Source organism: Coregonus lavaretus (genome assembly GCF_964263955.1).
Source record: "Coregonus lavaretus genome assembly, chromosome: 32".
Lineage (NCBI taxonomy): Eukaryota > Metazoa > Chordata > Actinopteri > Salmoniformes > Salmonidae > Coregonus > Coregonus lavaretus.
Window position 1 is genome coordinate 39,295,636 of NC_140019.1, and position 27,446 is coordinate 39,323,081.

The 27,446-nt window shown below is 43.5% G+C and overlaps 1 protein-coding gene across 1 annotated transcript; it reads right to left on the reverse strand.

Moving 5' to 3' along the window:
• Nucleotides 1-47: 47 nt before the first annotated feature.
• On the reverse strand, nucleotides 48-27,446 carry LOC311107418 (putative ATP-dependent RNA helicase DDX41). The gene is made up of 17 exons (XM_084149910.1): nucleotides 26,538-27,446; nucleotides 26,035-26,133; nucleotides 25,571-25,721; nucleotides 25,201-25,275; nucleotides 23,756-23,816; nucleotides 22,539-22,675; nucleotides 22,068-22,140; nucleotides 20,638-20,791; nucleotides 20,389-20,525; nucleotides 18,308-18,470; nucleotides 18,024-18,155; nucleotides 17,692-17,763; nucleotides 6,762-6,858; nucleotides 6,426-6,575; nucleotides 5,989-6,060; nucleotides 5,549-5,659; nucleotides 48-672 (listed from the first exon to the last, which is right to left on the reverse strand). Exons 1-17 carry the CDS (start codon nucleotides 26,562-26,564, stop codon nucleotides 536-538), a joined length of 1,848 nt encoding a protein of 615 aa, XP_084006036.1. The 5' UTR covers nucleotides 26,565-27,446; the 3' UTR covers nucleotides 48-535.

Consider the following 27,446-nt stretch of genomic DNA (forward strand, 5'->3'; position numbering starts at 1 on the left):
TAAATCTTTCCACTGCCCGTAAACACGAACACAGTGAAAGTCTGATGTGGTTTGTCAAATTGGTTTATTAACATTACAATAGCGTTGCAGAGAAATGTACATTTATTTTAATACAAAACAGCAAATAATAAAACAGATGGAAGAGAAATTCAGAGTTGCACAAAAATAGTTCAACCAAGCTGTAGCCTTTTATACCCACAGAGCCTTTCTGTCTTCATCTTACCAGCCCTGGGGACAATGTTGGGCAACAATAAAAAAATACATGTTACTTCCTCTATTCCAAAACTGCTCTGAGAAACTGGGCCATCAGAACTATGTCAGTCTCACATCATAACCATGTCAGTCTCACAGAGCCATGGATATCAAGCAGAGCTGCTGGGTCAAAATCATCTGTCAACACATATTTCAGGTGACAATCCTTTTGGGACAATCCCAATTGGTCCCATTGTACCTGGCAAACCACACCAGGCACAGCATAAGTAGGTGACAGTATTCTGAGTCCTCCAAGTAGGTGCTGGTATTCTGTAAAGTAAATTCAGAAGTCCATGGAGCTGTGTGCCAGGTAGTCTTTGCGTCCGATGTTGGTGACCTGTTTGGTCTGCATGGCCTCCAGTTTGGGACAGTCTGTGATACGATGACCAAGACCACCACAGAACGTACAGCCTCTCTCTCCTGGGGAACACAAGCAGAGACACAACAGGTAGGTTAGAATGGGGAGGAACCAGGCCAAGTCATGACAGACATCTGGGCTAGTCATAGTTACAGCAATAAACGATTAAAAATAAATAAAAAACTTATGTGACTAGAAAAGGAGATAGAGGGAATAAGACAAAGGGAGAGAGAAGCAGCTGAAAGAAAAGCAATTTTTTTGTCCATTAAAATAACATCAAATTGATCAGAAATACAGTGTAGACATTGTTAGCAGCAAATGTGGGTTCGATTACAGGCTCAAAATGGCCAGAAACAAAGAACTTCCTTCTGAAACTTGTCAGTCTATTCTTGTTCTGAGAAATGAAGGCTATTTCCGGAAGGTCAGTCAATACGGAAAATGTCAAGAATTTTGAAAGTTTCTTCAAGTGCAGTCGCAAAAACCATCATGCGCTAAGATGAAACTGGCTCTCATGAGGACCGCCAAAGGAAAGGAAGACCCAGAGTTACCTCTGCTGCAGAGAATAAGTTCATTAGAGTTACCAGCCTCAGAAATTGCAGCCCATATAAATGCTTCACAGAGTCACAGAGACATCTCAACATCAACTGTTCAGAGGGGACTGTGTGAATCAGGCCTTCATGGTCGAATTGCTGCAAAGAAACCACTACTAAAGAACACCAATAAGATTGACCTGCTTGGGCCAAGAAACACGAGCAGACCGGTGGAAATTTGTCCTTTGGTCTAATGAGTCCAAATTGGAGATTTTGGGTTCAAACTGCTGTGTCTTTGTGAGATGCGGTGTGGGTGAACGGATGATCTCCGCGTGTGTAGTTCCCACCGTGAAGCATGGAGGAGGAGGTGTTATAGTGTAGGGGTGCTTTGCTGGTGACACTGTGATTTATTTAGAATTCAAGGCACACTTAACCAGCATGGCTACCACAGCATTCTGCAGCGATACGCCATCCCATCTGGTTTGGGCTTAGTGGGACTATCATTTGTTTTTCAACAGGACAATGACCCAACACACCTCCAGGCTGTGTAAGGGCTATTTTACCAAGAAGGAGAGTGATGGAGTGCTGCATCAGATGACCTGGCCTCTACAATCCCCCGACCTCAACCCAATTGAGATGGTTTGGGATGAGTCGGACGGCAGAATGAAGGAAAAGCAGCCAACAAGTGCTCAGCATATGTGGGAACTCCTTCAAGACTGTTGGAAAAGCATCCCAGGTGAAGCTGGTTGAGAGAATACCAAGAGTGTACAAAGCTGTCATCAAGGCAAAGGGTGGCTATTTGAAGAATCTCAAATATAAAATGTATTTTGATTTGTTTAACACTTATGGTTACTACATGATTCCATATGTGTTATTTCATAGTTTTGATGTCTTCACTATTATTCTACAATGTAGAAATAATGAAAAACCTTGAATGAGTAGGTGTGTCCAAACATTTGACTGGTAGTGTACATTTCTCTCACTCTCTCTCTGTGTTGATACAGTGGGGAGAACAAGTATTTGATACACTGCCGATTTTGCAGGTTTTCCTACTTACAAAGCATGTAGAGGTCTGTAATTTTTATCATAGGTACACTTCAACTGTGAGAGACGGAATCTAAAACAAAAATCCAGAAAATCACATTGTATGATTTTTAAGTAATTAATTTGCATTTTATTGCATGACACAAGTATTTGATCACCTACCAACCAGTAAGAATTCCGGCTCTCACAGACCTGTTAGTTTTTCTTTAAGAAGCCCTCCTGTTCTCCACTCATTACCTGTATTAACTGCACCTGTTTGAACTCGTTACCTGTATAAAAGACACCTGTCCACACACTCAAACAGACTCCAACCTCTCCACAATGGCCAAGACCAGAGAGCTGTGTAAGGAAATCAGGGATGAAATTGTAGACCTGCACAAGGCTGGGATGGGCTACAGGACAATAGGCAAGCAGCTTGGTGAGAAGGCAACAACTGTTGGCGCAATTATTAGAAAATGGAAGAAGTTCAAGATGACGGTCAATCACCCTCGGTCTGGGGCTCCATGCAAGATCTCACCTCGTGGGGCATCAATGATCATGAGGAAGGTGAGGGATCAGCCCAGAACTACATGGCAGGACCTGGTCAATGACCTGAAGAGAGCTGGGACCACAGTCTCAAAGAAAACCATTAGTAACACACTACGCCGTCATGGATTAAAATCCTGCAGCGCACGCAAGGTCCCCCTGCTCAAGCCAGCGCATGTCCAGGCCCGTCTGAAGTTTCCCAATGACCATCTGGATGATCCAGAGGAGGAATGGGAGAAGGTCATGTGGTCTGATGAGACAAAAATAGAGCTTTTTGGTCTAAATGCCACTCGCCGTGTTTGGAGGAAGAAGAAGGATGAGTACAACCCCAAGAACACCATCCCAACCATGAAGCATGGAGGTGGAAACATCATTCTTTGGGGATGCTTTTCTGCAAAGGGGACAGGACGACTGCACCGTATTGAGGGGAGGATGGATGGGGCCATGTATTGCGAGATCTTGGCCAACAACCTCCTTCCCTCAGTAAGAGCATTGAAGATGGGTCGTGGCTGGGTCTTCCAGCATGACAACGACCCGAATCACACAGCCAGGGCAACTAAGGAGTGGCTCCGTAAGAAGCATCTCAAGGTCCTGGAGTGGCCTAGCCAGTCTCCAGACCGGAACCCAATAGAAAATCTTTGGAGGTAGCTGAAAGTCCGTATTGCCCAGCGACAGCCCCGAAACCTGAAGGATCTGGAGAAGGTCTGTATGGAGGAGTGGGCCAAAATCCCTGCTGCAGTGTGTGCAAACCTGGTCAAGACCTACAGGAAACGTATCATCTCTGTAATTGCAAACAAAGGTTTCTGTACCAAATATTAAGTTCTGCTTTTCTGATGTATCAAATACTTATGTCATGCAATTAAATGCAAATTAATTACTTATAAATCATACAATGTGATTTTCTGGATTTTTGTTTTAGATTCCGTCTCTCACAGTTGATGTGTACCTATGATACAAATTACAGACCTCTACATGCTTTGTAAGTAGGAAAACCTGCAAAATCGGCAGTGTATCAAATACTTGTTCTCCCCACTGTATAATAATAAATAATAAATAATATGCCATTTAGCAGACGCTTTTATCCAAAGTGACTTACAGTCATGTGTGCATACATTTTTACATATGGGTGGTCCCGGGGATTGAACCCACTACCCTGGCGTTACAAGCGCCGTGCTCTACCAGCTGAGCTACAGAGGACCACTATATCCATATATATCACTACCAGACCAAGCGCCGTGCTCTACCAGCTGAGCTACAGAGGACCAGAGGACCAGAGGATACAGTGCATTCGGAAAGTATTTAGACCTCTTCCCCTTTTTACACATTTTGTTAAGTTACAGCCTTATTCTAAAATGGATTAAAACATTTTTTTTTACCTCATCAATCTGCACACAATACCCCATAATGAAAAATCTAAAACAGGTTTTTAGATTATTTTGCAAATGTATTAAAAATAAACACTGAAATACCTTATTTACATAAGTATTCAGACCATTTGCTTTGAGACTCGAAATTGAGCTCAGGTGCATCCTGTTTCCATTCATCATCCTTGAGATGTTTCTACAACTTGATTGGAGTCCACCTGTGGTCAATTCAATTGATTGGACATGATTTGGAAAGGCACACACCTGTCTATATAAGGTCCCACAGTTGACAGTGCATGTCAGAGCAAAAACCAAGCCATGAGGTCGAAGGAATTGTCCGTAGAGCTCCGAGACAGGATTGTGTCGAGGCACAGATCTGGGGAAGGGTACCATTCTTAAATGGAAGAAGTTTGGAATCACCAAGACTCTTCCTAGAGCTGGCCGCCTGGCCAAACTGAGCAATCGGGGGAGAAGGGCCTTGGTCAGGGAGGTGACCAAGAACCCGATGGTCACTCTGACAGAGCTCCAGAGCACTCCACCAATCAGGCCTTTATTGTGGCCAGACGGAAGCCACTCTTCAGTAAAAGGCACATGACAGCCCGCTTGGAGTTTGCCAAAAGGCACCTAAAGGACTCTCAGATCATGAGAAACTACGGTAGATTCTTTGGTCTGATGAAACCAAGATTGAACTCTTTGGCCTGAATGCCAAGCGTCACATCTGGAGGAAACCTGGCACCATCCCTACGGTGAAGCATGGTGGTGGCAGCATCATGCTGTGGGGATGTTTTTCAGTGGCAGGGACTGGGAGACTAGTCAGGATCGAGGGAAAGATGAACGGAGCAAAGTACAGAGAGATCCTTGATGAAAACCTGCTCCAGAGCGCTCAGGACCTCAGACTGGGGCGAAGGTTCACCTTCCAACAGGACAACGACCCTAAGCACACAGCCAAGACAACGCAGGAGTGGCTTCTGGACAAGTCTCTGAATGTCCTGCAGTGGCCCATCCAGAGCCCGGACTTGAACTCGATCTAACATCTCTAGAGGGACCTGGAAATAGCTGTGCAGCGATGCTCCCCATCCAACCTGACAGAGCTTGAGAGGATCTGCAGAGAAGAATGGGAGAAACTCCCCAAATACAGATGTGCCAAGCTTGTAGCGTCATACCCAAGAAGACTCGAGGCTGTAATCGCTGCCAAAGGTGCTTCAGCAAAGTACTGAGTAAAGGGTCTGAATACTTATGTAAATGTGATTTTTTTTAAATATATTTTTTATAAATTAGCACAAAAACAAAAAACGTTTTGCTTTGTCATTATGGGGGTATTGTGTTCAATTTTAGAATAAGGCTGTAACGTAACAAAATGTGGAAAAGTCAAGGGGTCTGAATACTTCCAGAGAGAGAAATATATAACAGAGAGCGAGAGCGAGAGTGCAGATAGGAGGGAGGAAAGAGGCAGAGGTCAGGATGGTGTGTGTTACCTCCGATATCCAGCATGGTCTCGTCTCCCGTCTGTAAGACCTGTAGAACCGGAGGAACCTTCTGCTTGGCTTCTATCAGCAGGGCCTTCAGGTCCATCAGCACCGACTCATCTACAGGACGGAAGACATCGGGGTTGTGTTCAATAGGCACCAAAAAAGGAAGAAAAAAGGACTGCAATAGGGAGAGACTACCTGAACTTAATCCAATAAGAAAGCCTCGTTTTTTAAAAATATTATGTTGCAAAACAATTTTTAAAACATTTTCCGTTCCGTGCCCTAATGGAATACAACCCAGGGCTTCAGACAGGTGTTCTCTCTACAGATCTGTTTTAAGAGGGCGTCTGATAAAACAGTCTTGGATGCAAACTCCAGAAGATGCAATGGAAAGCAAACCATGGCTAGACGTTAGAGAGAGAATCAAGTGGTGGCTTGTTTCTCACCACAGCCTTTGTTGATGAAGGTGGTGGCGATGCCAGTCTTCCCCGACCGACCCGTTCTACCAATCCTGTGGACTGGAACACAACAACAACAACACTTTTTAGTCAGTCGGTGGATGAGTCTGATTAGAGAGAGTCTGATTACAGGGTGACAATAACGTGCACTTTAGGGGAGATATGAGCAGAAATATGAGAAGATTAACAAGAGAAGAAATGTGGTAACACACTCTCTCTCTCTAGGCCGGGTTACTGTGAAAAACATTGTGGTAACTGCTGATGTATAAGGGCTTTATCATTTTGATTGATTGATTGGATGATTGATTGATTTCTGACTGTAAGTTGCTCTGGATAAGATTGTCTGCTAAATGACCAAAATATGTCATGTCAAAAATGTTTGATTGATTGATTAAAATTGATCGAGATGTGATGTGATGTCTCACCATAGTTCTCTATCTCCTCTGGCATGTCATAGTTGACCACGTGTTGTATAGCGGGGAAGTCCAGACCTTTAGACGCCACATCAGTAGCTACTAACACATCCTTCTTCCCTTCCTTAAAAGCCTCGATGGCCTTAGTACGCTCCTCCTGGTCTGGAAACACACATAACAGGGTTATTGAGTCTGAAATGGCCCCCTGTTCCCTATTTAGGTAGTCACTGCAGGAAGAGAAGGGGTTTTAAATCTGACCTTTTCCTCCACTCCTTTCAGCACTAGGCACACGTGTTAGGGTAGGGGACTAGTGGTTGAGGTAGGAAAACTAGGGGTTAGTGATATTACCTTTTCCTCCGTGGATAGCCACAGCCTCCACTCCTTTTAGCAGGAGATATTCATGAATGGCGTCCACGTCTGCTTTCTTCTCAGCAAACATCAGCACCTGGGAGACAGAAAACAACACTAGCATCTTACCTTCTGTTCTGATTAAACATCACACACTTTTAGCATGCATTAACATGACCTCTACCTTTGACCTCTTTACCTTTAGTTAGTGCTGTTTGACCTCTACCTTTGACCTCTATACCTATAGTTAGTACTGTGTTTGACCTCTCTACTGACTAACCAGAATGGAAACAGAAGGTTAACTAGCATAAGTCATTACCATGTCATGTGGCAGAGTGAAAACACAGTACTAACCATGTCATGTGGCAGAGTGAAAACACAGTACTAACCATGTCATGTGGCAGAGTGAAAACACAGTACTAACCATGTCATGTGGCAGAGTGAAAACACAGTACTAACCATGTCATGTGGCAGAGTGAAAACACAGTACTAACCATGTCATGTGGCAGAGTGAAAACACAGTACTAACCATGTCATGTGGCAGAGTGAAAACACAGTACTAACCATGTCATGTGGCAGAGTGAAAACACAGTACTAACCATGTCATGTGGCAGAGAAAACACAGTACTAACCATGTCATGTGGTAGAGAAAACACAGTACTAACCATGTCATGTGGCAGAGTGAAAACACAGTACTAACCATGTCATGTGGCAGAGTGAAAACACAGTACTAACCATGTCATGTGGCAGAGTGAAAACACAGTACTAACCATGTCATGTGGCAGAGTGAAAACACAGTACTAACCATGTCATGCGGCAGTGAAAACACAGTACTAACCATGTCATGTGGCAGTGAAAACACAGTACTAACCATGTCATGTGGCAGAGTGAAAACACAGTACTAACCATGTCATGAGGCAGAGTGAAAACACAGTACTAACCATGTCATGTGGCAGAGTGAAAACACAGTACTAACCATGTCATGTGGCAGTGAAAACACAGTACTAACCATGTCATGTGGCAGAGTGAAAACACAGTACTAACCATGTCATGTGGCAGAGTGAAAACACAGTACTAACCATGTCATGTGGCAGAGTGAAAACACAGTACTAACCATGTCATGTGGCAGAGTGAAAACACAGTACTAACCATGTCATGTGGCAGAGAAAACACAGTACTAACCATGTCATGTGGTAGAGAAAACACAGTACTAACCATGTCATGTGGCAGAGTGAAAACACAGTACTAACCATGTCATGTGGCAGAGTGAAAACACAGTACTAACCATGTCATGTGGTAGAGTGAAAACACAGTACTAACCATGTCATGTGGTAGAGAAAACACAGTACTAACCATGTCATGTGGCAGAGTGAAAACACAGTACTAACCATGTCATGTGGCAGAGTGAAAACACAGTACTAACCATGTCATGTGGCAGAGTGAAAACACAGTACTAACCATGTAATGTGGCAGAGTGAAAACACAGTACTAACCATGTAATGTGGCAGAGTGAAAACACAGTACTAACCATGTCATGTGGTAGAGAAAACACAGTACTAACCATGTCATGTGGCAGAGTGAAAACACAGTACTAACCATGTCATGTGGCAGAGTGAAAACACAGTACTAACCATGTCATGTGGCAGTGAAAACACAGTACTAACCATGTCATGTGGCAGAGTGAAAACACAGTACTAACCATGTCATGTGGCAGAGTGAAAACACAGTACTAACCATGTCATGTGGCAGAGTGAAAACACAGTACTAACCATGTCATGTGGCAGAGTGAAAACACAGTACTAACCATGTCATGTGGCAGAGAAAACACAGTACTAACCATGTCATGTGGTAGAGAAAACACAGTACTAACCATGTCATGTGGCAGAGAAAACACAGTACTAACCATGTCATGTGGCAGTGAAAACACAGTACTAAACATGTCATGTGGCAGTGAAAACACAGTACTAACCATGTCATGTGGTAGAGAAAACACAGTACTAACCATGTCATGTGGCAGAGTGAAAACACAGTACTAACCATGTCATGTGGCAGAGTGAAAACACAGTACTAACCATGTCATGTGGTAGAGAAAACACAGTACTAACCATGTCATGTGGCAGAGTGAAAACACAGTACTAACCATGTCATGTGGTAGAGAAAACACAGTACTAACCATGTCATGTGGTAGAGTGAAAACACAGTACTAACCATGTCATGTGGCAGTGAAAACACAGTACTAACCATGTCATGTGGTAGAGAAAACACAGTACTAACCATGTCATGTGGCAGAGTGAAAACACAGTACTAACCATGTCATGTGGTAGAGTGAAAACACAGTACTAACCATGTCATGTGGCAGTGAAAACACAGTACTAACCATGTCATGTGGTAGAGAAAACACAGTACTAACCATGTCATGTGGTAGAGAAAACACAGTACTAACCATGTCATGTGGCAGTGAAAACACAGTACTAACCATGTCATGTGGTAGAGTGAAAACACAGTACTAACCATGTCATGTGGCAGTGAAAACACAGTACTAACCATGTCATGTGGTAGAGAAAACACAGTACTAACCATGTCATGTGGTAGAGAAAACACAGTACTAACCATGTCATGTGGCAGAGAAAACACAGTACTAACCATGTCATGTGGTAGAGTGAACACACAGTACTAACCATGTCATGTGGCAGTGAAAACACAGTACTAACCATGTCATGTGGTAGAGAAAACACAGTACTAACCATGTCATGTGGTAGAGAAAACACAGTACTAACCATGTCATGTGGCAGAGAAAACACAGTACTAACCATGTCATGTGGCAGAGTGAAAACACAGTACTAACCATGTCATGTGGCAGAGTGAAAACACAGTACTAACCATGTCATGTGGCAGTGAAAACACAGTACTAACCATGTCATGTGGCAGAGTGAAAACACAGTACTAACCATGTCATGTGGCAGAGAAAACACAGTACTAACCATGTCATGTGGCAGAGAAAACACAGTACTAACCATGTCATGTGGCAGTGAAAACACAGTACTAACCATGTCATGTGGCAGAGTGAAAACACAGTACTAACCATGTCATGTGGCAGAGTGAAAACACAGTACTAACCATGTCATGTGGCAGTGAAAACACAGTACTAACCATGTCATGTGGTAGAGTGAAAACACAGTACTAACCATGTCATGTGGCAGTGAAAACACAGTACTACCCATGTCATGTGGCAGTGAAAACACAGTACTAACCATGTCATGTGGCAGTGAAAACACAGTACTAACCATGTCCTGTGGCAGAGTGAAAACACAGTACTAACCATGTCATGTGGCAGTGAAAACACAGTACTAACCATGTCATGTGGTAGAGTGAAAACACAGTACTAACCATGTCATGTGGCAGTGAAAACACAGTACTAACCATGTCATGTGGTAGAGAAAACACAGTACTAACCATGTCATGTGGCAGAGTGAAAACACAGTACTAACCATGTCATGTGGCAGTGAAAACATAGTACTAACCATGTCATGTGGCAGAGTGAAAACACAGTACTAACCATGTCATGTGGCAGAGTGAAAACACAGTACTAACCATGTCATGTGGCAGTGAAAACATAGTACTAACCATGTCATGTGGCAGAGTGAAAACACAGTACTAACCATGTCATGTGGCAGAGTGAAAACACAGTACTAACCATGTCATGTGGCAGAGTGAAAACACAGTACTAACCATGTCATGTGGCAGAGTGAAAACACAGTACTAACCATGTCATGTGGCAGAGAAAACACAGTACTAACCATGTCATGTGGCAGAGTGAAAACACAGTACTAACCATGTCATGTGGCAGAGTGAAAACACAGTACTAACCATGTCATGTGGCAGTGAAAACATAGTAATAATAATAATAATATGCCATTTAGCAGACGCTTTTATCCAAAGCGACTTACAGTCATGCGTGCATACATTTTTTGTGTATGGGTGGTCCCGGGGATCGAACCCACTACCTTAGCGTTACAAGCGCCGTGCTCTACCAGCTGAGCTACAGAGGACCACAACACAGTACTAACCATGTCATGTGGTAGAGTGAAAACACAGTACTAACCATGTCATGTGGCAGTGAAAACACAGTACTAACCATGTCATGTGGTAGAGAAAACACAGTACTAACCATGTCATGTGGCAGAGTGAAAACACAGTACTAACCATGTCATGTGGCAGAGTGAAAACACAGTACTAACCATGTCATGTGGCAGTGAAAACATAGTACTAACCATGTCATGTGGCAGAGTGAAAACACAGTACTAACCATGTCATGTGGCAGAGTGAAAACACAGTACTAACCATGTCATGTGGCAGAGTGAAAACACAGTACTAACCATGTCATGTGGCAGAGAAAACACAGTACTAACCATGTCATGTGGCAGAGAAAACACAGTACTAACCATGTCATGTGGCAGAGAAAACACAGTACTAACCATGTCATGTGGTAGAGAAAACACAGTACTAACCATGTCATGTGGCAGAGTGAAAACACAGTACTAACCATGTCATGTGGCAGTGTGAAAACACAGTACTAACCATGTCATGTGGCAGAGTGAAAACATAGTACTAACCATGTCATGTGGCAGAGTGAAAACACAGTACTAACCATGTCATGTGGCAGAGTGAAAACACAGTACTAACCATGTCATGTGGCAGAGTGAAAACACAGTACTAACCATGTCATGTGGCAGAGTGAAAACACAGTACTAACCATGTCATGTGGCAGAGTGAAAACACAGTACTAACCATGTCATGTGGCAGAGTGAAAACATAGTACTAACCATGTCATGTGGCAGAGTGAAAACACAGTACTAACCATGTCATGTGGCAGAGTGAAAACACAGTACTAACCATGTCATGTGGCAGAGAAAACACAGTACTAACCATGTCATGTGGCAGAGTGAAAACACAGTACTAACCATGTCATGTGGCAGAGAAAACACAGTACTAACCATGTCATGTGGCAGAGTGAAAACACAGTACTAACCATGTCATGTGGCAGAGAAAACACAGTACTAACCATGTCATGTGGCAGAGTGAAAACACAGTACTAACCATGTCATGTGGCAGAGTGAAAACACAGTACTAACCATGTCATGTGGCAGAGAAAACACAGTACTAACCATGTCATGTGGCAGAGTGAAAACACAGTACTAACCATGTCATGTGGCAGAGTGAAAACACAGTACTAACCATGTCATGTGGCAGAGTGAAAACACAGTACTAACCATGTCATGTGGCAGTGTGAAAACACAGTACTAACCATGTCATGTGGCAGAGTGAAAACACAGTACTAACCATGTCATGTGGCAGAGAAAACACAGTACTAACCATGTCATGTGGCAGAGTGAAAACACAGTACTAACCATGTCATGTGGCAGAGTGAAAACACAGTACTAACCATGTCATGTGGCAGAGAAAACACAGTACTAACCATGTCATGTGGCAGAGTGAAAACACAGTACTAACCATGTCATGTGGCAGAGAAAACACAGTACTAACCATGTCATGTGGCAGAGTGAAAACACAGTACTAACCATGTCATGTGGCAGTGTGAAAACACAGTACTAACCATGTCATGTGGCAGAGAAAACACAGTACTAACTATGTCATGTGGCAGAGTGAAAACACAGTACTAACCATGTCATGTGGCAGAGTGAAAACACAGTACTAACCATGTCATGTGGCAGAGAAAACACAGTACTAACCATGTCATGTGGCAGAGAAAACACAGTACTAACCATGTCATGTGGCAGAGAAAACACAGTACTAACCATGTCATGTGGTAGAGAAAACACAGTACTAACCATGTCATGTGGCAGTGAAAACACAGTACTAACCATGTCATGTGGCAGAGAAAACACAGTACTAACCATGTCATGTGGCAGAGTGAAAACACAGTACTAACCATGTCATGTGGCAGAGTGAAAACACAGTACTAACCATGTCATGTGGCAGAGTGAAAACACAGTACTAACCATGTCATGTGGCAGAGTGAAAACACAGTACTAACCATGTCATGTGGCAGAGAAAACACAGTACTAACCATGTCATGTGGCAGAGAAAACACAGTACTAACCATGTCATGTGGCAGAGTGAAAACACAGTACTAACCATGTCATGTGGCAGAGTGAAAACACAGTACTAACCATGTCATGTGGCAGTGAAAACACAGTACTAACCATGTCATGTGGCAGAGAAAACAGTACTAACCATGTCATGTGGTAGAGTGAAAACACAGTACTAACCATGTCATGTGGCAGAGAAAACACAGTACTAACCATGTCATGTGGCAGAGTGAAAACACAGTACTAACCATGTCATGTGGCAGAGTGAAAACACAGTACTAACCATGTCATGTGGCAGTGAAAACACAGTACTAACCATGTCATGTGGCAGTGAAAACACAGTACTAACCATGTCATGTGGCAGAGTGAAAACACAGTACTAACCATGTCATGTGGCAGAGAAAACACAGTACTAACCATGTCATGTGGCAGAGTGAAAACACAGTACTAACCATGTCATGTGGCAGAGTGAAAACACAGTACTAACCATGTCATGTGGCAGTGAAAACACAGTACTAACCATGTCATGTGGCAGAGAAAACAGTACTAACCATGTCATGTGGTAGAGTGAAAACACAGTACTAACCATGTCATGTGGCAGAGAAAACACAGTACTAACCATGTCATGTGGCAGAGTGAAAACACAGTACTAACCATGTCATGTGGCAGAGTGAAAACACAGTACTAACCATGTCATGTGGCAGAGTGAAAACACAGTACTAACCATGTCATGTGGCAGAGAAAACACAGTACTAACCATGTCATGTGGCAGAGAAAACACAGTACTAACCAGAAGTAAAGAAGTAAGTCACTTCTGTAACTAGACACACAGACCAGGTTGAGTACACCTGTACACCAGAGGAGGATGCTGGGAGGAGCTATAGGAACGACTGGCTCATTGGAATGGCTGGAATCAATGGAACAGTATCAAACATATGGAAACCACATGTTTGACTCTGTTCCATTGATTCCATTCTAGCCATTACAATGAGCCCTTCCTCCTATAGCTCCTCCCAGGAGCCTCCTCTGCCATGTGGTGTGGTAGAGAGAACACAGTTAATTGTGTTCAACACAAATAATATATGTTAATTGTGTATATAATCCTTTAAGAAAACCAATGGTCCAAACCTCATGTCTCTATCATAATCCGTTCAATAGTTATTTAAGCAATAAGGCCCGAGGGGGTGTGGTATATGGACGGGCAAGGTCTTGACGAGCTCTCCGGGCCTGGACTAATTGGGGCTGATTGTGGTTGGTGAGTAATCAAGGGGCTGATTGCTTACCAGCTGGACGAGTCCCAGAAGGGCAGCACACGGGACCGGGGACTGGGGACTGGGGACTGGGGACTGGGGACTGGGGACCGGGGACCGGGGACTGGGGACTGGGGACTGGGGACCGGGGACTGGGGACCGGGGACTGGGGACCGGGGACGAGAGATTATTCCCGTACAGTCGTCCTCAGTACCAGAGATAACGGAGGGAGCTGGGTTTTGTTCCCCACAGGATACAGCAAGACCCCAGAGCTCAGAAGACAGTATCCCGGAGGAGACCCCGGAGCCCAGAAGACAGTATCCCGGAGGAGACCCCGGAGCCCAGAAGACAGTATCCCGGAGGAGGTCTCCTGGAGGAGACCCCAGAGCCCAGAAGACAGTATCCCGGAGGAGACCTATTATTTTCTCGTTGTTTATTATTTAAATAAACACCCTTGAAACCGAGCTAATACAATTCTGTCCGTGTCTGATCTGTGTAAACATCTTGAGCAACCCTCGTCTGCCACACCTGGTATATTGGCCATATACCACAAACCCCGAGGTGCCTTATTGCTATTATAAACTGGTTACCAACCTAATTAGAGCAGTAAAAATAAATGTTTTGTCATACCCGTGGAATACGGTCTGATATACCACGGCTGTCAGCCAATCAGCATTCATGGCTCGAACCACCCAGTTTATAATGTAGTTTTTACCCTTGTAGGGTGGTAAAAGTTAGGGTGACTAAATCAATGGAGGACCGAGGAAAAAACAACAAAGGAAAATTGCACAGCATCACCTCAACTAGGCTGTGAGAATAAAGACCACCTGACAGACACAGCATCACCTCAACTAGGCTGTGAGAATAAAGACCACCTGACAGACACAGCATCACCTCAACTAGGCTGTGAGAATAAAGACCACCTGACAGACACAGCATCACCTCAACTAGGCTGTGAGAATAAAGACCACCTGACAGACACAGCATCACCTCAACTAGGCTGTGAGAATAAAGACCACCTGACAGACACAGCATCACCTCAACTAGGCTGTGAGAATAAAGACCACCTGACAGACACAGCATCACCTCAACTAGGCTGTGAGAATAAAGACCACCTGACAGACACAGCATCACCTCAACTAGGCTGTGAGAATAAAGACCACCTGACAGACACAGCATCACCTCAACTAGGCTGTGAGAATAAAGACCACCTGACAGACACAGCATCACCTCAACTAGGCTGTGAGAATAAAGACCACCTGACAGACACAGCATCACCTCAACTAGGCTGTGAGAATAAAGACCACCTGACAGGCTGACTTTCCCGTTGAACTCATCATCTTTCTTCTCGAATCCGCAAGACATAAAACAATATAGAGGTAAGATAGATACAGTGGGGAAAAAAAGTATTTAGTCAGCCACCAATTGTGCAAGTTCTCCCACTTAAAAAGATGAGAGAGGCCTGTAATTTTCATCATAGGTACACGTCAACTATGACAGACAAACTGAGGAAAAAAAATCAAGAAAATCACATTGTAGGATTTTTAATGAATTTATTTGCAAATTATGGTGGAAAATAAGTATTTGGTCACCTACAAACAAGCAAGATTTCTGGCTCTCACAGACCTGTAACTTCTTCTTTAAGAGGCTCCTCTGTCCTCCACTCGTTACCTGTATTAATGGCACCTGTTTGAACTTGTTATCAGTGTAAAATATACCTGTCCACAACCTCAAACAGTCACACTCCAAACTCCACTATGGCCAAGTCCAAAGAGCTGTCAACGGACACCAGAAACAAAATTGTAGACCTGCACCAGGCTGGGAAGACTGAATCTGCAATAGGTAAGCAGCTTGGTTTGAAGAAATCAACTGTGGGAGCAATTATTAGGAAATGGAATACATACAAGACCACTGATCATCTCCCTCGATCTGGGGCTCCACGCAAGATCTCACCCCGTGGGGTCAAAATGATCACAAGAACGGTGAGCAAAAATCCCAGAACCACACGGGGGGACCTAGTGAATGACCTGCAGAGAGCTGGGACCAAAGTAACAAAGCCTACCATCAGTAACACACTACGCTGCCAGGGACTCAAATCCTGCAGTGCCAGACGTGTCCCCCTGCTTAAGCCAGTACATGTCCAGGTCCGTCTGAAGTTTGCTAGAGTGCATTTGGATGATCCAGAAGAGGATTGGGAGAATGTCATATGGTCAGATTAAACCAAAATATAACTTTTTGGTAAAAACTCAACTCGTCGTGTTTGGAGGACAAAGAATGCTGAGTTGCATCCAAAGAACACCATACCTACTGTGAAGCATGGGGGTGGAAACATCATGCTTTGGGGCTGTTTTTCTGCAAAGGGACCAGGACGACTGATCCGTGTAAAGGAAAGAATGAATGGGGCCATGTATCGTGAGATTTTGAGTGAAAACCTCCTTCCATCAGCAAGGGCATTGAAGATGAAATGTGGCTGGGTCTTTCAGCATGACAATGATCCCAAACACACCGCCCGGGCAACGAAGGAGTGGCTTCATAAGAAGCATTTCAAGGTCCTGGAGTGGCCTAGCCAGTCTCCAGATCTCAACCCCATAGAAAATCTTTGGAGGGAGTTGAAAGTCTGTGTTGCCCAGCGACAGCCCCAAAACATCACTGCTCTAGAGGAGATCTGCATGGAGGAATGGGCCAAAATACCAGCAACAGTGTGTGAAAACCTTGTGAAGACATACAGAAAACGTTTGACCTGTGTCATTGCCAACAAAGGGTATATAACAAAGTATTGAGAAACTTTTGTTATTGACCAAATACTTATTTTCCACCATAATTTGCAAATAAATTCATTAAAAATCCTCCAATGTGATTTTCTGGAATTTTTTTTCTCATTTTGTCTGTCATAGTTGACGTGTACCTATGATGAAAATTACAGGCCTCTCTTATCTTTTTAAGTGGGAGAACTTGCACAATTGGTGGCTGACTAAATACTTTTTTTCCCCACTGTATCGTTTTTGAGACATGACATGCAGTATTTTCATATTTTAGTATACGACTTTCTTTTTAGAAGATTTCTCCAGAAACAAGCGTATCTGTGTGACATGTCAACAGAGCACTCAGGGTACCGCAAGCTTTTTCTTTTCAAAGCATTTTACATTTAATTCAGCTCGTGTCATGATCATTTTGCTTTTTTCGATCCGCGGAAACAACTTTGAAGACAACCGCCACAACATGTAAAATCCTCAAAAGTTTGTGTGAGAAAGCTGCATTAGCTCTGTCAACAGAGCTCGGTGCTTATTATTGGATGTATTGGGTTACGAAATCCGACTTCTTGTATATAAATGTTAATGATATGTGAGAGAAAGACCCCACTGAACGATTCAGAACATGAATAATCATATTTGTCTTGGTAAAAATGTATTTTATAACAAAAGGAAGTGAAATTTCATCACCAAAGCGCATTTTCACCCAATCAGAGTGGGACACCCTACAGAACTGTAAGTCGCTCTGGATAAAAGCGTCTGCTAAATGACTAAAATGTAAAAATACTGAGAGGTAACCAGAGAACAGCAGGTTACTAACCGGAGGAGGGGTCTTCTGAAGACATTCCAGCAGGTAAACCATCTTAGCCTCTTCTTTCACATACTCCACTTCCTGGAATTAAACGCAATGTAAAAACAAATCAATGTAAACATTTTAAATTAATTGAGTCACATATAATCAAAAGTCCATTTGCAGTCACCGTGCCAAAGTACACAATCCTATTTCATTTTACGATATTCCTATGCGAGTGCGTCCCAATTTGTACCCTATTCCCCATATAGGGCACTACTTTTGACCAGGTAGTGCACTATATACGGACGAGGGTGCCATTTGGGACGCGGAAATTATTTTTTTCTGCTGGTGTGTTGTACCTGAATGACGTCCAAGCTGGCAGCGCCGGCCCGGCCCACGTTGATGGTGATGGGTTTGACCAGGGCACTCTTGGCAAAGTTCTGGATCTTCTTGGGCATGGTGGCACTGAACAGCAGAGTTTGTCTCTGGCCCTGCACGAAGGACGTAGGTGTTAAAAGCACTGTTTGGTTGACGGTTAGAAAACATACCACTAGTAGTCACCTAATAGAAACAGCGATGATGTTGTAAAGTGTGCAGGAGCGTTCTGGGGTTAAAATGACCCTGTTTTAAACCCCTTCCGTACCTTAAAGTAGGAGAAGATAGTTCTGATGTCTTCCTCGAAGCCCATGTCGATCATCCTGTCAGCCTCGTCCAGAGCCAGATAACGACAGATATCCAGACTGATCATTTTCTTCTGCAGCAGGTCCATCAGACGGCCGGGGGTCGCCACCATCATGTGGACACCGCTACAAACACAGGGTTCAGAGGTCAGACGTCAAACTGGTCCTCACACGGCTGGCTGTGAATCAAGGCTGATATGGCCCTACGGAGCAGGTTGGCGGTCCCTTTCGAGTATAACACGTTTCATCAGCAATGGTACTACAGCTAGACATCTTGATCTAGACGTGTACTTTGTGTGAAGGCTGAACGGGCTTGTCACAAAAAGCATTTTGTTAAAATGGGTCACTTGTCTCTGCTGCACAGATAATGCATTCACATGGAATTGTACCCAAAGTGATGTGTAGAAGGCAGGTTTCCTGTCACATTTCTTCAAATTGACACAAAACAGAATATCACACTATATATTTGAAGCCATCATTGGCTGTATGTACCAACTATTAATGGAGATATGTGAATGTGAATCGTGGTTGGTGGCCATATTGGAAATGGCCACCGGGGAGGGGGGGGGGGGTAATGGTCAACTTCTGTGATGGCATCTTTAGACATGCCCTAGCTGTGTGTGAAAGCCCACAATTTGACCATGAAGGTAGTATTAAGAGTACTTTATGATCAGAATTATTGTCTATATTATCGATGGGGTTTAATTAGTGGGTAGAAAAAATTACAAAGTCATTTTGATATTATTTGGAATGATTTTACCATATTTTCATCTAACAGGTAATCACTTTCCTAAAACGGCCTCCCTGGTTGCCTGACAGGCTTCCCGGACTGCCTGCTATATTTAAAATGTTCCTTAAAGAGATTCTCCAGTACTTTTGTATACTTTTTAGCCAGTAGTTCTGAATGTAGCAATCACAAGCCAAAAGTGGTCCCGGAAATTGCGTACTATGTCACATATGTGCAGATACGTGTACCACGTCATTGATCCTTCTAATGTGTCCACTGAGCCTTTGGGCCCGCCCTGCAACCTCATTGGATAACTCTGGGCATGCCTCTTGCTAGCTGTCACTCAAAGGGGTTAGAACTCTATTGCTAGGGGGAGTGGCTACAAGAAAACAGTCTCTTTCTAACTAGGGATTTCCTGGCTAATTGAGGTAAGACAGTAATTCTGCTCATAGATTATGCATGTATGAACAACACATTGACATATCCAGTCCAAAGCAGGAGGGTTAATAAATACTTTCTAAGTCGCCAAAGTACCGGAGCATGTCTTTAAGGTGTATAGTGTTAGTGTACAAGTTTGATAATTTTATCATCAAATGCACAATCTTGGGTATATTTGGTTCTTATCCACTGGACTATGCCTCCTATACAGAGGACTGGCTGACTGGTTGACTGACTGTTTGACTGACTGACTGGCCGGCTGGCTGACTGACTGGCTGACTGGCCGGCTGGCCGGCTGGCTGACTGACTGGCCGGCTGGCTGGCTGGCTGACTGGCTGACTGGCTGGCTGACTGACTGACTGGCCGGCTGGCTGACTGGCTGGCTGACTGACTGGCCGGCTGGCTGACTGGCTGGCTGACTGACTGACTGGCCGGCTGGCTGACTGACTGGCCGGCTGGCTGACTGACTGACTGGCCGGCTGGCTGACTGACTGACTGGCTGGCTGACTGGCCGGCTGGCTGGCTGACTGACTGGCTGGCTGGCTGACTGACTGGCTGGCTGACTGACTGACTGACTGGCCGGCTGGCTGACTGACTGACTGGCTGGCTGGCTGACTGGCTGACTAGTTGAGTGGCTGGCTGACTAGCTAACTGACTTGTTGGTTGACTGGCTGGCTGACTAGTTGACTGACGGACTGACTAGTTGACTGGCTGACTGGTTTAGAGTACTTACTGTTTGACTGGTTGACTGACTGACTGGTTGACTAGCTGAGTGGCTGGCTGACTAGCTAACTGACTTGTTGGTTGACTGACTGACTGGTTCAGAGTCATTACTGTTTGACTGACTGGTTGACTGGCTGACTGGTTCAGAGTACTTACTGTTTGACCACCTCCATCTGGTCCTTGACAGACATGCCTCCTATACAGAGGACTGATCTCATATGTGGAGCCCCTTCTTCCTCCAGCAGCTTACAGTAGTATTCTATGATGGTGTGGGTCTGTTTAGCCAACTCTCTCTGTAGGGAGAGGAGAGGAACATCAGAAACATGATCTGTCATCAGTCAATTTTATCATCTATGGAAGAGAAAGTGGTCAAGAGCGAATCAGAGTACAGTGTGAAGGACTTACTGAGGGACAGATGATGAGACCGTAGGGTCCTTCACTCTTACAGAAGGGCAGCTTCTTCTCCTGCTCCAGAGAGAACATGATGATGGGGAGGGTGAACACCAGAGTCTTTCCTGAACCTGTGAAGGCGATACCGATCATATCCCGGCCTGAGAGACTGCACACAGAGAGATACAGAGGAAACCAATCAATCATATTGTATTGATATAGCCAACCAATCAATCAATCATATTGCATTGATATAGCCAACCAATCAATCAATCATATTGTATTGATATAGCCAACCAATCAATCAATCATATTGTATTGATATAGCCAACCAATCAATCAATCATATTGTATTGATATAGCCAACCAATCATATTGTATTGATATAGCCAACCAATCATGTTGTATTGATACAGCCAACCAATCAATCATGTTGTATTGATATAGCCAACCAATCAATCAATCATATTGTATTGATATAGCCAACCAATCAATCAATCATATTGTATTGATATAGCCAACCAATCAATCATATTGTATTGATATAGCCAACCAATCATGTTGTATTGATATAGCCAACCAATCATATTGTATTGATATAGCCAACCAATCATATTGTATTGATATAGCCAACCAATCAATCATATTGTATTGATATAGCCAACCAATCATGTTGTATTGATATAGCCAACCAATCATATTGTATTGATATAGCCAAGCAATCATGTTGTATTGATATAGCCAAGCAATCATGTTGTATTGATATAGCCAACCAATCATGTTGTATTGATATAGCCAACCAATCATATTGTATTGATATAGCCAACCAATCATGTTGTATTGATATAGCCAACCAATCATATTGTATTGATATAGCCAACCAATCATGTTGTATTGATATAGCCAACCAATCATATTGTATTGATATAGCCAAGCAATCATATTGTATTGATATAGCCAAGCAATCATATTGTATTGATATAGCCAAGCAATCATATTGTATTGATATAGCCAACCAATCATATTGTATTGATATAGCCAAGCAATCATGTTGTATTGATATAGCCAAGCAATCATGTTGTATTGATATAGCCAAGCAATCATGTTGTATTGATATAGCCAAGCAATCATATTGTATTGATATAGCCAAGCAATCATATTGTATTGATATAGCCAACCAATCATATTGTATTGATATAGCCAACCAATCATATTGTATTGATATAGCCAAGCAATCATATTGTATTGATATAGCCAACCAATCATATTGTATTGATATAGCCCTTTTTACTATAATTGTTTCAGAGCTTTACAGTAACAGAGAGAAGCGAAGACAACCAATGAGAATCCAGTTAAACATTGTATAGCTTTATATATCTCCAGGAATCATGTTCATTTAATAAGGAACTTGGGCCACATCATCAGTGGTATACTACTGTCCTTACATGGTGGGAATTCCCTGGATTTGAATGGGTGTGGGGTGAACGATTCCCTTCTTTTTCAGACCTTTCAGGATTGCTGCAAACACATGGTTAAAGAAGGTTGGGGAATGAATGACTACTACAAAAACATATCATCACCACTTTTCAAATGAATAAAAAGGTGTAAAACTAAATGGAAGGTAAGGTTTTCAATAAAAGTTATGTCTGTCTGGTGTTTCACCGTGTAGAAACTTGGGTTTCAGTGATCTTTTGAACTAATCATATCTTTAGTGAACCTCAGGGTCTCACCCTGTGTGTCTGTGGTGTGTGGTGTGGTGTGGTGTGGTGTGTGTGTGTGTGTGTGTGTGTGTGTGTGTGTGTGTGTGTGTGTGTGTGTGTGTGTGTGTGGTGTGTGTGTGTGGTGTGGTGTGTGTGTGTGTGTGTGTGGTGTGGTGTGTGTGGTGTGTGTGTGTGTGTGTGGTGTGTGTCTCTCACCCTGTGGGAACTTCATCTCCCTGAAGCTCTTGATGGGCGGAGGGATACCGTCACCGTCGACCAGGATGTGGTACTTCTTCCTGACGCGGTCGTGTCTCGCAGGGGGCATGTTCAGGATGTAGCGCGGAGCCAACCAACTAAAACAATAACAACGGTACATTTTACACTGAACAACAATATAAAGGCAACGTGTAGTGTTGGTCCCATGTTTCATGAGCTGAAATAAAAAAGGTCCTCTGTAGCTCAATTGGTAGAGCATGGCGCTTGTAACGCCAGGGTAGTGGGTTCGATCCCCGGGACCACCCATACGTAAAAATGTATGCACACATTTGGATAAAAGCGTCTGCTAAATGGCATATTAAAAGATCCCTGACATTTTCAGTACACACAAAAAGCTTATTCTCTCAAAATGTTATGCACAAATGGATTACATCCCTGTTAGTGAGCATTTGTCCTTTGCCAAGATAATCCATCCACCTGACAAGTGTGACATATCAAGAAGCTGATTAAACATCATGATCATTACACAGGTGCACCTTGTGCTGGGGACAATAAAAGGCCACTCTAAAATGTCACAGATGCAATTAGCATGCTGACTGCAGGAATGTCCACAGTAGCTGTTTCCAGAGAATTGAATGTTAATTTCTCTACTATAAGCCACCTCCAACATCGTTTTAGAGAATTTGGCAGTACGTCCAACCGGCCTCACAACCTCAGGCCATGTGTAACCACGCCATCCCAGGACCTCCACATCAGGCTTCTTCACCTGCGGGATCGTCTGAGGGGGAGGGTGGGGTGCTGAGGAGTATTTCTGTCTGTAATAATGCCCTTTTGTGCAGAAAAACTCATTCTGATTGGCTGGGCCTGGCTCCCAAGTGGGTGGGCCTATGCCCTCCCAGGCCCAACCCATGGCTGTGCCCCTGCCCAGTCAAATGAAATCCATAGATTAAGGCCTAATGCATTAATTTCAACTGACTGTTTTTCTTATATGAACTGTAACTCAGTAACATTTTTGAAATTGTTGCATGTTAAGTTTATATTTTTGTTCAGTATAAATGTATTTAGCTTATTATTTGGGGTTTTAGGCTGGGTTTCTGTATAGCACTTTGTGACATCTGCTGATGTAAAAAGGGCTCTGTAAATACATTTGATTGATATTCTGGTGTGTGGTAGGAACAGTGAAAAACGGTGTAACCCTCTAGAATCTGGACCCTCACCTTGTTTTGATGGGGTCGTCATAGATGATGCCTTTGGCCATTTCCTTCACCGACATGAGAGCTGAAAGAGAAACAAACTATTAGAGTTGGGCTGGAATAAAAGCCTGCACTCAGCCCGTGTTGTCCACCCCTGAAGTGAATCTGGACCAGAACAACAGCAGCCCATTGACAGTGATAGGGCCAGTATGTACAGCGACATATCTTACCTCTGCAGGGTTAGGGCCAGTATGTACAGCAACATATCTTACCTCTGCAGGGTTAGGGCCAGTATGTACAGCAACATATCTTACCTCTACAGGGTTAAGGCCAGTATGTACAGCGACATATCTTACCTCTACAGGGTTAGGGCCAGTATGTACAGCGACATATCTACAGGGTTAGGGCCAGTATGTACAGCAACATATCTACAGGGTTAGGGCCAGTATGTACAGCAACATATCTTACCTCTTCAGGGTTAGGGCCAGTATGTACAGCAACATATCTACAGGGTTAGGGTCAGTATGTACAGTAACATATCTACAGGGTTAGGGCCAGTATGTACAGCAACATATCTTACCTCTTCAGGGTTAGGGCCAGTATGTACAGCAACATATCTACAGGGTTAGGGTCAGTATGTACAGTAACATATCTACAGGGTTAGGGCCAGTATGTACAGCAACATCTCTTACCTCTTCAGGGTTAGGGCCAGTATGTACAGCAACATATCTACAGGGTTAGGGCCAGTATGTACAGCAACATCTCTTACCTCTTCAGGGTTAGGGCCAGTATGTACAGCAACATATCTACAGGGTTAGGGCCAGTATGTACAGCAACATATCTTACCTCTTCAGGGTTAGGGCCAGTATGTACAGCAACATATCTACAGGGTTAGGGTCAGTATGTACAGTAACATATCTACAGGGTTAGGGCCAGTATGTACAGCAACATATCTTACCTCTTCAGGGTTAGGGCCAGTATGTACAGCAACATATCTACAGGGTTAGGGTCAGTATGTACAGTAACATATCTACAGGGTTAGGGCCAGTATGTACAGCAACATATCTACAGGGTTAGGGCCAGTATGTACAGTAACATATCTACAGGGTTAGGGCCAGTATGTACAGCAACATATCTTACCTCTTCAGGGTTAGGGCCAGTATGTACAGCAACATATCTACAGGGTTAGGGTCAGTATGTACAGTAACATATCTACAGGGTTAGGGCCAGTATGTACAGCAACATATCTACAGGGTTAGGGCCAGTATGTACAGTAACATATCTACAGGGTTAGGGCCAGTATGTACAGCAACATATCTTACCTCTTCAGGGTTAGGGCCAGTATGTACAGCAACATATCTACAGGGTTAGGGCCAGTATGTACAGCAACATATCTACAGGGTTAGGGCCAGTATGTACAGCAACATATCTACAGGGTTAGGGCCAGTATGTACAGCAACATATCTTACCTCTTCCCTCTGCCACACTCTGCAGAATCTTCTGCTCTTCTTTCAGCTGCTTCTCCTTGGCTGACTCTTTACGAGCTGTGGACAGAAAAATACTCATTTTAGCATTTAACAAAAGACAACTCAAGATCATTATACATTTTGGAATCCATAATTGGTTTGTCCTTCTGTTTTCTCTACTACCCATGGACAATCCCCCATAATTCACCAACACTGAACAATGATCATTCCAATTCTAACTGTCAAATCATTCCAATTCTAACTGTCAAATCATTCCAATTATAACTGTCAAATCATTCCAATTATAACTGTCAAATCATTCCAATTCTAACTGTCAAATCTTTCCATTTCAAACTGCCACTGTACCACTTACCTTCAGCCTTTTCCTTGAGGACCTGGTGTTGGTCCAGCAGGGAGACGTTAGAGCGTGGTCCCAGCCCCTCGTCCTCATCTCTCTGCTCTCCTCCACTATCCTTCTGCTCCTCCTCTACCACCTTCCCTCGCAGACGCAGCATCTTCAGTTGCTGGGGGCACAGAGAGAGGGGGAGAGAGAGAGAGAGATAAAGAGGTTGGTTGCAAGGGAGGGAGAGATGGAGGGAGGTTGGTAGAGAGAGAGAGAGAGAGAGAGAGAGAGAGAGAGAGAGAGAGAGAGAGAGAGAGGCAGGGAGGAGAGTTATGGGTCATTGTGTTTGGTGGATCTACAGTACAACTCATTCTGAAGCTGTCGAAGGTAAACCATGTCTGTCAGCAGCAGGCTCAGACAGACAGACAGACAGACACACAGTCTGACACTTACAGGGGATGAATAACAAACAGAGAGTGAGACTGTGTGTTTACCATTTCATGCTTCCTGATTTTGACAGGTACGTATGGAACATAGTCATCCTCCTCTGAGGGATGATCTGATCCAGACTTCTCCTCCTTCCCATAGGATCTCTGTGGAAACAAATTGGTTAGAAAAGTACACAACAATTACAATAGGGACAGTGAAGTGGTTTATTCAGGTGCCTAACTAAACGATTTGCTAGTTAGCAAACAAAATACATAGCTACATCACAGTATGAAAAATGTATGCACTCACTAACTGTAAGTCGCTCTGGATAAGAGCGTCTACTAAATGACTAAAATGTAAAATGTAATCAATAGGGTAAGTTAGTTATAAATATATTTGACTACATAACATAGCTACTCTAACGTTACAACTAGCCCAATAATGGACTGAAGGAACCTAGCGTCTATTAATGTGTTAGTTACAACGGGAGCTATGCTAGCTAGCAAGCTAGATAGTGTGCTACCCATGCTAGCTAGCGTTACTTTCCATCAAATTGAACACCACTTACCTTTTTAAGCCGGTGTTCTGTCTCCATTTTATTGTGTTATGTTATGGGTTGCTACTGTAAGCCTGTTAAATGCTGTTTTGGACAACTTTATTGCCCCAAATCCATGAAAAAAAGACCCCCCCCGCGTTTGCGCTGTGCGAAAACACTGAAAATGCAGTCGGTTTGTTTCTGTACGGCGAGCAGAGAATGACAAATCGAACCAGCGTGAAAAGGCGTTGTCGAAAATCTTCCCTTTGAGCAGTCTGGCCACCGAGGCGCAACAACGCCAGACTTCCGGGAACGCTTGAGAAGGCAATGAGAGAAATGAAAATTTAATAATTTTTGTTTCTCGAAATATAAAACAAAAATGTAATGGCTTATTTGCTACGTGAGGTTTATTTGATCGAATATAAGTTTCGTAATGCTTAAGTTGTTACGAGTGTACTAATAAAAATAGGACACGTATCATTCCGGCAACTTTGCGAGAAAAAAAAAACACTTAAATATCTCGATATGGCTATGCATATTCATGTTCTGAGACTTGTAGCGTAGCATCTCTATACATTGAATACAGGCGGTTGACGTCACAACCCTCATCGAATATTTAAAATAAGTTTACAATAATGAGACGTATCCACCAATAGACTGCCCCTTTGTGGACAACGACTCCCATTGTTAGGGCGGAGAGACATGTATCTCGTCAGTATATCCATAAACGTTGGACCCCTGATGAAGGTCGTCATGACATCGCCTACAAGTGTGATCGGGGATTTCTATTGGAGAACAAGTTTTAACCTATATTCATACTGTACTGTCTTTGGTCTGGCCTTGCCTGACAACTGAAACTAAATTCTTCCGCTGCTCTATGTTCGCCAATGTCCATAGGCGTGGCGTAGCGAACGGCCGAAGAATGACAGAGAAAGCATCACC